Raw genomic sequence first — 15,142 nt, forward strand, 5'->3', positions numbered from 1 at the left:
AGTAATATTACACCCCTGCCCTCCAAGAGCTGAAATTCTAGTGATCAATACAAATATGCAAATAAATATACCACAAAGTAGAATATTAATACTATCTTTTAAGAGGGATAGGAACAAAGTAGTATAGCAATTAAAAGGTTAGGGATTACATTAGACAGAGGGGTTCATAGAATGCATTATGGCAGTGTTATTTAAAACTAATTTTGGAGAATAGAGGGAGGGAAAGAATATAAAATGTCATAGGACTTTACACAATATCCTATGCACAGTAAGAGTTATGAGGGAAAAATATCCGTGAGCAGAAATGTATTTTAGCATCCTTTGGAAATGGCCACATGGCTTATTAGTTGCCTAAAACAGATATGAACCTTCATATCTGTATAGATATGTATTGTATATATTGTATCTTATATATTGTATATATTATATCTTAGATATTGTATCTTCCTGACTGGCTAATGAAAATATATACATATACATATATTTTGAAGATACATTCTGAATTACATATTCATATTTCAAAATCCTATTGAGATTAAACTATTCCAACATTTAATTAAGTATAAAAAATTGGAAACATGTCAGAATCACTTTAAATGTGCTACAGTTAGATCACACTGAGGTAATTCTTTGAGACTAAGTAAACTTTCAAGCTTTAGAGGAAAAGAAGGTATTTAGTAGATGTTCAATACTAAACGCTCATGTTCAAACCAGCATTTGGTAATGGGAATGGACCTATCATTACTGTCTTTTAGTACTTGTGATTCACTTCCCAAGTGTTAGACCTGGGGTCTCACAGAGGTATGAAACCAAATCAGGATTCAGTTAGGAAGAAGGAAGAGGGCATGACCCTTGGGTAGGTAACCGACAGTTAACTGCAATACCGTCTTATTTTTTCTGTATTCCTAAATACTATTCCGAAGAGTAAGGAATGTGAAGAATAAAATTTGTGAAATGTGGTATTAAATGTAAATTTTAATTTTAAAGAATGAGCTTTATACATGTAAAAAAGATTTAATCATTCCTCCCAGGAAAATAAAAAAATAAAAATGACACTTTACAGGAGTGTACATAGCTGGCATAGGCAATTATAGCACAGTGCTTGAGCAGTCCTTAAAAACTGCTACTTTGCACCTCAGTTTCCTTATATAAAAAATGGGAATAAAGTAACGGTAGCAATTTTTAGAGGAGTTGTAAGGATTAAATGTGATTGTATATATAAAGACCTTAGAAACATGCCTTGTCCTCAAGAAATGTTATTTTTATTATTATGTAGCCATTGTGCCAGCCTTAAGTGAGAATGTCTTTCTGGTTGAGAATAGTGTAACCTATAAACACAAAGGAAGTGCTTAGCATTTCTGTCCTTGGACATGGAAAATTAAAATGATCACTTCCAAATCCTTTGATTTGTACTAAAAGATTTTGATAAGATGTCAATTTGCCCCTTTTCCCAACCCATCCCCATACAAGTAGCATCATCCTTTTTAAACAGCTGTGATGATGTCAGGTTGGAGCAATCTGTGGTTGAATGAATATAGAAATGGGAGGAGTCCATACAGAGAGAGGAAAAGATGAGGAAACACAAAAATAACTATCTTTTCGTTGAGGTCAAATTCAAGAACTTTCCTCAAAACCAGGCCAACGGCAGAACAAGCATTCAGATACAGAAAAAAAGAAAGATATTTAATATAAAAGGTATGAGAAATGAGCTTTAGATGTAAAGGTGTTTTTTTAAATTACATGTAGCCCCTCATTAAAGTTTGGTAGTTTCATCTACTGGAATGGTGAGAAGTTTCTCTGAGGAGATGATATAACTGCAGACACCTGACAATAAGAAGAATAAAACATTTACGTATAAGGGGGGAGAACATTCCAAACAAAGGGAACAGCAAATACAAAGGTGAGTTTGAAGACCACCTCAGGCTCCAGGACCCTCTGCCCCTCTATTGCAACTAGCATGTTAATCAACCCCTTTCTTGATTTCTACAACTCAAACCATTCATTCAAAACCTCTGTGCGCCATCTTATACGCTTAAATACTCACTGAATGTTGAGTGAATGTACGATTAGTGTCTTCACCTGACGTAAAGATTCATCTTGTGTAGAACTGGCTGAGCTCTAGTCAATCAAACTGGGACAATTGTCACTGAGCAACGTGCTCCTTGAAGATGATTTACCTGTGTAACATTTTTGTCTTCATCCTTTGCAGAAGCAGATGCAATAGCTGCTTCCTAATTATCAGGGACTCTCCCCTCATGTTTTTCACTGACCCCAAATGAAAGAAGATCACGTGGAGGGAGAAACCAGGTGGATTTTCAGTCCCAACTTCAGTGCAGGGATAAACCTCAGGCATATGAACAAGTAGTGAATGAAGAGGATCCCACCCTCTGTCCAAATTAAAATAGGAACAGTTTTTTAATTCAAAAAAATCTCTTTGAAAAATATTTCAGATTTAGAAAGCCTCCGTTAGTAAGAAAAACACTGTCATAGTAAACACAGATAAATTTCTGTAATTGCAAACAACTTTGTCCCAGTCCTGCACTAGTGCTTTTTGTCATTTGACTTGACAGGATACCACATATACAAATTTGAAATAAAGCAAATGAAAAATAAATTATAGCAGTTTATCATTTCTTCTGTTAGTGTTTATGCTATGCATAAAAATGTTATATAGCGGAAATTGATAGTCAATCCCAGTTCATGGTTTTAGATTGATCAAATATATTTTATGAAATGTTCATTACATAACATACTCTTCAAATTTTCTCACATTTATCAAGTACTCATGCAATATTCAAAAGAAATAAAAATAAGCACTATGAGTTCATCTTTACAGAACAGATAACAATATACCAAAGAATAGACCAGTTCATATATTCGTATATATATGTCGTATATTTAAAACTATGTAACAAAAATCATCTGTTTAAAACAATATATACAAGGACTTCCCTGGTGGAGGAGCGGTTAAGAATCTGGCTGCTAATGCAGGGGACAAGCGTTCGAGCCCTGGTCCGGGAAGATCCTACATTCCACGGAGCCACTAAGCCCATGCACCACAACTACTGAGCCCGCACTCTAGAGCTTGCGAGCCACAACTACTGAAGCCCACACGCTTAGAGCCTGTGCTCTGCAACAAAGAGAAGCCACCGCAATGAGAAGCCTGCGCACCGCAACGAAGAGTAGCCCCCACTCGCCAGAACTAGAGAAAAGCCCAAGCGCAGCAACAAAGACCCAACGCAGACAAAAATAAATAAATTTAGTTTAAAAAAAAAAAAATATATATATATATATATATATATATATATATATACAAAACTCAAAATTAGCAGTAGGAGAGATATAGTATAGTAGTTTTATTCAGAGTCCCCAAGACCACTCCCAGGTTTGATGATTGGCTAGAAAGATTCACAGGACTCAACAATGTCTTGTTCATGGCTATTGTTTGTTTATTTATTTATTTATTATTACTCAGCCATAAAAAGGAACAAAACTGGGTCATTTGTAGAGATGTGGATAGACCTAGAGTCTGTCATACAGAGTAAAGTAAGCCAAAAAGAGAAAAACAAATATCGTGTATTAACGCATATATGTGGAATCTAGAAAAATGGTACAGATGAAGCTATTTGCAGGGCAGGAATAGAGATATAGACGTAGAGAATGGACATGTGGACACAGGGGGGTAAGGGGAGGGTGGGACGAATTGGGAGATTAGGTTTGACTTAAATACACTATCGTGTAAAATAGAGAGCTAGTGGGAACCTGCTGTATAGCACAGGGAGCTCAGCTCGGTGCTCTGTGGTGACCTAGATGGGTGGGATGGGGGGGTGAGGGAGGTCCAGGAGGGAGGGGATATAGGTATACATAAAGCTGATTCACTTCGTTGTACAGCAGAAACTAACACAACATTGTAAAGCAATTATACTCCAATAAAAAAAAAACTAAATTGACAGAAAAAAAATCATGGCTATTGTTTATTAAAATGAAAGGATACAAAGTGAAATAATCAGCAAAGGGAAAAGCATGCTGCACGAAGTGTGGAAGAAACCAGGTACAAATTTTCAAGAGTCCTCTCCTGATGGAATCACAAAGGATGGGCTTAATTCCTTCAGCAACTAGTTGTGATGACACATGTGAAGTGATGTCTACCAGGAAGCTCATTAGAGACTCAATGCTTAAGGTTTCTATTGGTTTGCTGATCACAAAGACATTCTCTGTCCAGCAGGCACCAAAATTCTAGACTCCCAGAAGGAAAGCAGGTGTTCAGCATAAACCACATTGTTTGTAAGACAGTGTAGGCATAGTGAGCCACTCTTACCTGTTAGGGAATGGTGGGAACATTTCTGAAATCCAAGTTCCCAGATGCCAGCCAAGAGCCAGCCTTGCAAGCAGGCCTGTCTAAGGATGGCAGTCCTAGCTTTGCTATGTTAACTGTTTTCTGCACAGTAGTTAAAAACACAAGTTTTATAATCAGATAACTCTGGGCTCATATCTGCATCCTAGCACGTATATTGATGTTGACCTTGAACAAGTTATCCACTTTGCACGTCTCAGTTTTATCAACTGTTAATAGCTTTAATTAGGCAATTAGTTAATTAGGCCATGAAAATCATACGCAATAATGCATGTAGAATTCTCTGCACGATTCCTACAAAGAGTAATAACTCGATAAATGTTGATGTTGATGAATAATAATAGTATATGTGGCAGTTACCTTCATGGAGCTTAGAACAGATTATATGAACAAGTCTCACACAAATGAAATAGACAGCAAGTGTTTCGTTTTGTTCATGTATGTGTTACTAACTGTAAGTGCAACAGGAGTTCTAAGAATGTAATTTATAAGAACCCACAAAAGCTTCCTTGACAGAATGAGTATTCTTTTGCTAAGTGTTATAGTGCCTCAACCATAAAAGACAGAAGTAGCTGACAGAAACAGCTTCCAGAAGACAAAGAAGTAGCTGAAAAATAGGGACAATATTTTGATCCTTACATTGCTTTCTGATGAAGCCATCCTTTACAACTTCATAGCTAGCATGAAAGTGGCCATTGTACATGACACTAAAGATTCTGAGATAGATTGGAAAGCTGCATCAGGAGAAATTAGTGGCTAGATCAGTCTGATTTAGACACAGTCTGATACTTTCGTGTATGTTTTTGGAAACAAAACATTACTATTCTTGCACACTTTTTTTAACTGCTTGACAAACAAACAGAACAAAGCATTTTGATGAGCAGTACTTTTGCTCTACCAAGATATGGGCTCAGATGTAACTCTCAGCAGGTGGAAGATTTCCTTTTTTTAAAAAATAAATTTATTTATTTTATTTATTTATTTTTGGCTGCATTGGGTCTTCCTTGCTGTGTGTGGGCTTTTCTCTAGTTGCGGTGAGCGGGGGCTACTCTTAGTTGTGGTGCGTGGACTTCTCATTGCAGTGGCTTCTCTTGTTGCGGAGCACAGGCTCTAGGCGTGTGGGCTTCAGTAGTTGTGGCATGAAGGCTCAGTAGTTGTGGCTCGCGGGCTCTAGAGTGCAGGCTCAGTAGTTATGGCGCATGGGCTTAGTTGCTCCGTAGCATGTGGGATCTTCCTGGACCAGGGCTCAAACCCGTTTCCCCTGCATTGGCAGGCAGATTCTTAACCACTGAGCCACCAGGGAAGTCCCAGATTTTCTTTTTTGACATAACTAGTGATTAAGTACCATGATTACTGGAGAAACACATGCTGAGTAAAAACTTCCGGAATGACTGAATTAATAAATAAATGAATGAATGAGTTCGGAATATAATTAGGCCTAAGATTCCTCAACAAGGGACACCTGTGAGGCTAGTGCATGTTTAACAAAAATCATGTGTGATGAGAATTTATTTCCTTGAAACTTCATTTTTCTTGTTAATACAATAAACCGAGTTGCTTTTAAGGTTGGAGAGAGATGTCAGATGGTGTTGTGTTTTACATCTAATGTTAGATGTCTCCTCGGGCTAATATTAAGCATTTAGAGATTTTTTACAAAATAAGCTTATTTTATTCTGTATCATAATTTTAATTTTGCCTCCACAACTATTACAAAGTAGAAATAATTTATGACATTTTATAAGCATTTAATATTAAGGGGTATGGAGTGTTGATTATTTCCAAATAAATCACTTATGAAGTATATCTTTTTTGTGCTAGAAAAAGATTACACATAATTATGTAAACATATCCCTTACAGGATATCATTTAACTAAGATATATACTTTAAAATAAAGTTACTTGTTAAAATTAGAACTCTCATTGCATCTTGACTGATACCACTGTAGAATTTATCAAAGCTTGCTCAAAAGAAGTGCCAACACCTCTAAATGTTTTCTTTAGTGGCTACTTTTAATCAGTCACAGTAATGGGACATAGCTTTGACGTGGTTATCCCAATCTATAGCTATAATTATTTCCCATACATTGCAAATGAAGTTGTGATTCATAGACTATTTTCAAATTTAAATTTACACTATTTCGGCAAACACATTTATAGAATATAGTAATCAGTTTGTTAGTTATCCAGGCATCACGTAGAAAATGGAATATGTAATATCATATGTAATATCAGTGATACTGGGAAGAAATTGTTATTAGTCCAAGTATTGATAAATGCGTTTGAATTCATTCTGATAATCTAGTATTTATCAAAGCATCCATCACAGTTCTTAAAATAACTTGTTGATTATTTTTTCCTCTGGAAAATAATGCATTCAGGATTATAGTTGTGCTTTTATTATTTTATCCTTGGAGTCTGTCAACTGGCTTTACACCAGGAGCTCAAGAAATACTGCATTGAACTGATCTGAGCTGAATTGAACTGAATTGGTTAAGTAATTTTAAGACAAGGAATTGACACCTAAATTCAGTAATTAATCAAGCTAATCAATTGATTCTGACTCTCCCGCTCTCAGAAAGGCTATTTGAATTTAACTTCATGCTTTTAATTAAAATGTTTATTTCCTAAACCAATGTATATGTTATAATAAATAACTATATTTTATATATAATAATATATATTATGTATATATATAATTTCTTCAGATGAGTTTTACCATATTAGGGACAGAATTCTATTCTTTTCACATCACCTTGTACAATTTTCATTGATTTTTTTCCTCTAACCCTGCTGTTCTTATAGAGCTGTCTTATATATGGCCCTTTTTACGTTTATTTTGTTTGGTATTAAATGCAAAATGTGGTATTTTGTTTTTGAGTTCTTTTTCTAAAATTATGTGTTATTATCAATATCCTTTCAAAAGATATTGTGGAGTAATATTAAAGACTATTTGGCCACGAGTATTTATATTTATAGGTAAAGAATAAAAATATTAAGTATAGTTGTGTGAAAGAATAAGGTTGTATTGACAATTGAATCTCAATGTGTTTTAAATACCATCCATGTAGAAGCTCTCAAATGAAATGCAAATTTTTAAGTTTTAATATTAACTAAAAATTATTTAATTTTTTCTAGGCTAAAATTGGACTGAGAATACTGACCTAATGTAATTTTTTTCCTCAAAGCAGTGCCCCTAGTTTCAGATGAAATATAATTTTAAGTTAAGAAGGAAATGTCAAAGCAAACAATTCACACTCGGACAGGTCTTATAAAGTGGTATATGGACTTTCAAAGAATCTAAGATAGCCTCAGTTGTTAAGTTGCACCACTATTTTATGAAGTACCACTAAAGAAAAAAATGCTGCATGTTAAAATAAGACACACCAACTCTTTCTTAATATTTAGATTTTTATTTTATAATTACCAAAAGAGCTTTTTTAGACATAGATTATTTTAATCATTTTAATCACTCCTGAATATTTATATGCGCGCACACACACACACACACACACAAATATATCAGAAAATGTATGTTAAATACATTGCATAAGGCATTCCTAAAACTTCATCCTGTTTAGTATCTAGTTCTTCTAAATTACTTTTTGAGTCAGAGCGCTCGATGTTCATGTTTCCCACATTAAGATTTTTCCCTTTGCTGGTGAGGCAGCCTGTCTTAATAGAGAGAGCCACCATTTTCTCTGGCAGTTCTATCTAAACTGCTGTACCCATTCTGTAAATTTTGATGGTGGTACTTTCTTGACCTTACCAGAATGTATCAACAGAAGCTTTTTCAAACAACAATCAGGATTCATATTCATTTCCTTTTTCAAATGGTCCTTAAATGGTCTGACTGAAATATGAGGAATTTCCATTATCTAACCAAGCCACAGAAATAACAACCAAATTCAAGCATACCTAAGCCATGGTAGCAACATACTACCTATGACTGCCCTCTGATGGACAGGAATTGTTAAGAGACCATCAGTGTAAGACATCCTCATTTCTAATATAATGAGGTATGTAAACAGTTGGTGACTTAGAATAAAAAAAATATAGTATTAAAGAAAAGTCACAGTGGAGTATAATAAAAAAAAATTCAGCTGCAATTAAGGACATATATGTGTGTGTACAAACATACATTATTCTAGAAAATAAAATTCTAACAGACAAGTCATTTATATAATTCCTAATTTTTGTTAGATAAATTTACCTGCATTTATTAGGATATTTAGGCAGTTTAGCTATGTCCTGTTGAAAAACTTTTCCATCAAAAGTTGAATAATTATGGTCCTAACAAACTCTATGTTAAACAATTCTAATTTATTATTTTATGTGCTTGTATATATATGGGTAAAGATAACCAGTCAAATTGATTGGAAAGTATTAAAAAGTTTCCATGATATTCCACGTGACCTAATATTTTTCTTTAATCATTAAAATGTGCTTTCTCAAATTTCAAAATTAACAAATGTTACGAATAATAAATTAATAAATAATAACCCAGCAACTGAGTATTTCTTAATGTCCTCTCTACCTCAGGTCCCATAAGTAGTGTTTTGGTGAATAAATACGGTAGCCGGCCAGTGGTGATGGTAGGAGGTTTGTTATGCTGTTTGGGAATGGTCACAGCCTCTTTTAGTACCAGCGTAGTAGAGCTTTACATCACCATGGGATTCATTTGTGGTAAGTCAAGTTTTGTTTTCATCTTATTTTCTTCTTAACAGTCCCTGTTGTTTACAAAGCTCTGTCAGAAGCACGAGCAATAGAACATTCTTATTGTTTTCTTTGAATTTCTTTTTTATATCAGATGCTATCTTAAAGTAATGTCCTCTGGTACATCAAAATACTGGCTATAGGCTGGCCAATCAAATTTCAAGCAATGGAAACAGCAAGTTATCAGACATGTTATGATATAAATGTCAAAAAGAAAACCTCTTTGGTTTGTTTTTACTGTTTCAACATTTAATATTCAGCCAGTGAAGATGGTATTGTGGACACAGACTTCCTGGCATATAAACAGCTTCATTAAAAAAAATATTTTCACTACTTATTACTATTAGTGTCTGACTTATCACTCATACTAGGTTAAAAATGGTGCCAAAAAGATATTTCCTGGATTCACTGATTAGCTTTAACAATAGAATTGTTGTTGCCTGTGTTTTGATTAGTGGTAGAGCTCTGCATGGATATCCCTTCTTTTTCTTACTAAAGGATTCTGTTTAAAAGCTCTGAAAGGCACATTTGCCACTAAAGACAAATATTTTAAAATGACATCCTGTCACTTGATTATAGTTGCTTCTCATGCATGTCGGTAAACTCTAGCTGACCTGAATATGTACATTTGGAAAATACTATCTTTATTAGCCTCAGCAATAAATTGCATTACACAAATCTACACTCAGAATTTTAAGAAAAATTAGACTTCAACATATAAAGAAACTGAATCATTTCCTTTTGCCCACAGATAAAAAGGTAAATGTATTTCTCTTTTTATGACTTTAGATCAGTCTAACCTTGCATTAATGTATCATTTGATTAAAAAATTAGATGTATTAAAGCCTACAGTAATAGTGATGTTAAAATCTTTCTCTTTACAACCTATGGACAACTCTCTTCTTTTTTGATATGGTAAAACACCTTTGACATTTTAAAAAATATTTATTTATTTATTTGGCTGTGTCAGATCTTAGTTGCGGTATGCAGGATCTTTCATTGTGGTGCACGGGCTCTTCATTATGGCGCGTGGGCTTCTCTCTAGTTGTGTCATGCGGGCTCTACAGCACAAGGGCTCAGTAGTTGTGGCCTGCGGGCTTAGTTGCCCTGTGGCATGTGGGATCTTAGTTCCCCGACCAGGGATCGAACCCGCATCCCCTGCATTGGAAGGCAGATTCTTAACCACTGGATCACCAGGGAAGTCCCTCCTTTGACATTTTAAATGAGAATCTTCTTATATCTAAGGATTGTCATGGTGGAGTGAATGCCCTTTCCTTTGTGCAGAAATACTACATACAGGTGACCTTGAACAACAAGGGTTTGAACAGCAGGGGTCCACTGTACTACACGATCCATGGATCCATGTTTGGTTGAATCCTGAGGAGAGATGGCTATAAATGATACATAGATTTTTAGCTATGCAGAGAGTGGGCCCTCCTAAACCCCACATTGTTCAAGGGTCGGCCATATGTCATTTGGCCATAGAATTCAGGCTGGGCCCACAAGTAGATGTATTAGGGAAAAGATGGTTTTGATGTTACTGTGTCACAAATAACAATAGCATTTTATGTTATTCTAACTTCAGTTCCCTTCTTTTGGGCCTTAAAGGCTTTGGTGCTTCTAGTCAGCCATTAAATATACCTATAAGGGATTTATCTTAAGTCATTATCAGCCAAAACTTATTGGTATCTGAAATCAGACAGGTCTAGCTTTTAAAACCTGACTCAGCACACATGAGCCGTGTGATCATGGATAAATAAACCCCCTTATGCCTCAGTCTCTCTGTCTTTAAAATGGGAAAATAATACCTCTTTCCTTTGGGAGTTGTTGTCATGATTAATGTAAAAAATGAATATATGGTACTTTACAGAGAGTACCCAGCATTTTGTCACTTTTAAATAAATATTAGCATAATAATAATCACAACATCATTATATAACATCTTAAAGTTCTAAACCTTACTCGATTTTAGCAAAACCCTTTTTTGTTATTGACGGAATTGGAACTCAAGACTATTTACCCAGTAGTACACGTAGGTAAGTAGTCGAGGCAGATTTAGATCTTTTTTTTTTTTTTTTTTTTTTTTTTTGCGGTAGGCGGGCCTCTCTCACTGTTGTGGCCTCTCCCGTTACGGAGCAAAGGCTCCGGAGGCGCAGGCTCAGCGGCCATGGCTCACGGGACCAGCCGCTCCGCGGCATGTGGGATCTTCCCAGACTGGGGAACGAACCCGCGTCCCCTGCATCGGCAGGCGGACTCTCAACCACTGCGCCACCAGGGATGCCCAGATTTAGATCTTTTGATTTCAAATCTCCTGTTCCTTTTACCATATGCCAGACAGGAAATAGATGACCACAATCTCCTAAGGAGAACTGGCATTAACATCTGAAAGCAAAATTCCCGGTGACAGAATGGGGGCACAGGCAGGGAGGATGGCTTAAAGTAAAGAAATTTGAACTTGGAAACTCAATTCCTGGGTTTTAATTTGTGTTCTTCCACTTACAAGCTGCTGCCCATAGTTTTATTATTTAAATGTTGGATCTAATTACACTCATTCTGCATACATCACAAGTATGGCTGAGGTAGAATCAGAGAGCACACTGCCCTGTCACTCTCCAAAGCATGTTCTTGGTTCCTTCTTGTCAGTTTTTAGAAACCCTATTACAAATATTTAATACAACTATTTGTATTAATTTGTATTAGAGGTGTGCAGTAAGTATTTGTACTCAGAACTCAGTGTTCCAGAATCTTAATACTTAACCAATTTGCAATACTGTCTCAATTTACATAAACTGGTAAATGCAGAAGAATTCCTACTTCTATAGATCCTAAAATAATGCAGAATAATGCCCAGGCTAAAGGGGAAAGAGAGGTATCAACAGTTTGTATAAATCAATTGTATTTACTTTTTAAACAAACATTTGTTTCTGTTGCCAAATAGTACCTTGGAGAGCTATAAGAAGTGATTCATTTCTCAAAGGCGATACTCAACACTGTCAAGGTGTCCCTAGAAACAGTAGAAACTTTTGACTCATATAAACAATCACCTTTAATCCCTGAAATGAGAATATGTTTCAAGCAAAACAAAAGTTACTTATTTTTTAGTTAATACACATGTACCTCTGTAGTCATGAAATGTGAAATGTGAGGGATAAAGAGCATGAAATCGATGGCATGAATTGATTACTCTTTTTTATTATTTGCATAGCTTTGAAAGAAATATCTCTGGGAGACCTAAGATTATTTATAAATGACAACTTTTTTAGTCTGTTCACTCTATTCCACTCTGAAAGAAAGTATTCACATTTTAAATGCACTCTTGCCCACAAGGAAGATATTTATTCTCTATATGTGTATATAAATATAGAGAGAGGTTAATTTGTTTGTGGAATTAAGTGATTGTAACTAAGAACGAATGAATTCTGTCCCGGTTTCAACCTATTCTATGATTACTGCAACAGAAGTAGAAGTTCTTGGTTTTATTTTTGTGTTTTAAAAAGAAAGGAATATGAACCTGTCATGCCTCTCAGGTGTCCAGTTATGAGAACCTTTTTGTTTACGTGCCATCCTATTGATAATACATAATTATTAAAAATTACTACGTGCTGTTGCATTTTTAGTTCTGCCATTTTCACTTGAATGTACATTTTGAGGAGTAATTTCTTTTGTGAGTGGCATAATGTGTTTGTGTTTTTCTTCCTTTTGTTTTGTTTTTTTTAGGTTTAGGTCTAGCCTTCAACCTGCAACCCGCCTTAACAATCCTTGGCAAGTACTTCTATAAGAAACGGCCTATGGCGAGTGGCCTCGCAATGGCAGGAAGTCCTGTTTTCCTAAGTACACTGGCTCCTTTCAATCAGTACCTCTTTAATACTTATGGCTGGAAAGGAAGCTTCTTGATTTTGGGAGGTTTACTGTTGAACTCCTGTGTGGCTGGGTCCCTTATGAGACCTGTTGGACCCAAACTAACTACTAAGAAGTCTAAAAGTAAGGTTGGTGTAAGAGTGACTGATTCGGGCATGAAGAAAAGACATAGGAAGAAATCAATATGTGCAAAAATTGATAAGTATTTAGATTTCTCCCTTTTTAAGCACAGGGGATTTCTGATATACTTATCTGGAAATGTCATTATGTTTCTGGGGTTCTTTGCCCCCATTATATTCTTGGCTCCATACGCTAAAGACAAAGGAATTGATGAATATTCTGCAGCTTTCTTGCTGTCAGTTATGGCTTTTGTTGATATGTTTGCCAGACCTACTGTAGGATTCATTGCAAACTCCAAATTAATCCGACCCCGAATCCAGTACTTCTTCAGTTTTGCGATTTTGTTCAATGGAGTGTGTCATCTCTTATGCCCGTTGGCTGAGGACTACACAAGCCTGGTGATGTATGCTGTATTTTTTGGCCTTGGATTTGGGAGCGTTAGCAGTATCCTCTTTGAAAGTCTCATGGACCTTGTTGGCGCTCAAAGATTTTCCAGTGCTGTTGGTCTCGTCACAGTTGTGGAGTGTTGCCCCGTCCTTCTTGGTCCTCCTCTTGCTGGTAAGAATATTTCTCATCAGGGAAAGCAAAAAGCATAAAATTAATATCCATTAACCAAGACTTTCTTTGTAGTGTAAAATGTGGTTTGTAATAATAGATACTAATTGCCTAAAAGACTGTGGTGTGTTAATTTTAGCCTTTACTATGTGTTTTTAAATTTCCTAATTAGTCTATTTTAGACAAAAATTTCATTCAGAGCCTGGAGTTATGAACTTAAGAATTTAAATTAGACTGATAATTAGCATAATTTTCAGGTTTTTACCTGTATCAACTTGTTCTGTGTTTTTAAAAAATGTATCATAAAAACAAAATTCCACTTTATTTTATCATTGATAAACAGATTTCTTTTTTATTAAAATGAGTCAAAAATTTGAAGTAATGTTCTCAAAAGGTCAAGATCTGTTTTTTTTTTTTTTTTTTTTTTTGCGGTATGCGGGTGTCTCACTGTTGTAGCCTCTCCCGTTGCGGAGCACAGGCTCTGGATGCGCAGGCTCAGCGGCCATGGCTCACGGGCCCAGCCGCTCCGCGGCATGTGGGATCTTCCCAGACCGGGGCACGAACCCGTGTCCCCTGCATCGGCAGGCGGACTCTCAACCACTGCGCCACCAGGGAAGCCCCTGTTTTCTTATTGGTTATATTAATATGGAATTTGTTACATGCTTAAGGAAGGAATACTTTTATAATATCACTAATTGGAATATATGAATACGAATGCAAGAATGAAGGGAAGTTCATTCAAGGTCATTTTCTTGATCAGATACTTATATTCCATATTTTTAACAATTACCTTTAGATTTTAAGATGTAAAATACTGTCAGTGATGCCTATAAAAAATCTCTATGCTAAATTATCTAGTAAGGATACTGAGTAAAGACATATGTATAAGTTCGTTTTTGAAGTTAAGACTTTGTTTAGTCTTAGACTTAAATGTTATAAATATTAAATACTTTTTGTTGTCCAGTCTTTTTCAGTAATCACTGTATAGCATTGCTTTAGTTAATGCTAAATGTAGGTATTTACTTAGACCTCTTGGCCTGCCCCCTAATGGTCACAATAATTGCTGGGCTAAACATAAATTTTTTTCGTGTATTTAAAATCAGTGTTTAAAGTCTTCCTACATGACATCAAGGAATCATTTTGAAAGTGGGAAAATTCATGCTTAAATTGTTAATCTTAAGGCACCATTAACATTTACCTTTTGCTTTTTCATTTGGTCAGGAATGAGTGGTATAGTTGTTGACTTTTTCTGTCCACCAGGACTATCCTCTGGTATCTAGTACAGATGCTTTGGATGGTATATCTCTCATTGTAGATATGCCAGGGCACCAAAACAATTTTCAAAGTGAATGAAGCCAGTAGGTCTTATTCATTTTGGCCAATATATGCCTATCTTTTCATACAGAATTAGTTTTACCAAATGGGTTTTAGAAGCCTATTCATTACCAATAAAATTCTTAGTATCAACAGAGAAAAATTTATTTCACCAGCCATGGTGGGATGAAAAAATATCAAGTCAGGTCAATAGGCATAGTGGATGGG

General features: G+C 35.6%; 1 protein-coding gene across 1 annotated transcript in view; it reads left to right on the forward strand.

Moving 5' to 3' along the window:
- SLC16A7 (solute carrier family 16 member 7) overlaps positions 1–15,142 on the forward strand; it is a 192,451-nt gene that overhangs the window by 106,069 nt on the left and 71,240 nt on the right. The window contains exons 5-6 of the mRNA XM_029206717.1: positions 8,894–9,037; positions 12,785–13,603. Coding sequence (XP_029062550.1) covers positions 8,894–9,037; positions 12,785–13,603 — 963 coding nt within the window. The remainder of the gene's footprint in view (positions 1–8,893; positions 9,038–12,784; positions 13,604–15,142) is intronic.

This window comes from Monodon monoceros, unplaced genomic scaffold, assembly GCF_005190385.1.
Source record: "Monodon monoceros isolate NGI ecotype Baffin Bay Population unplaced genomic scaffold, NGI_Narwhal_1 Super_Scaffold_6, whole genome shotgun sequence".
In the NCBI taxonomy this organism is placed as follows: Eukaryota; Metazoa; Chordata; class Mammalia; order Artiodactyla; family Monodontidae; genus Monodon; species Monodon monoceros.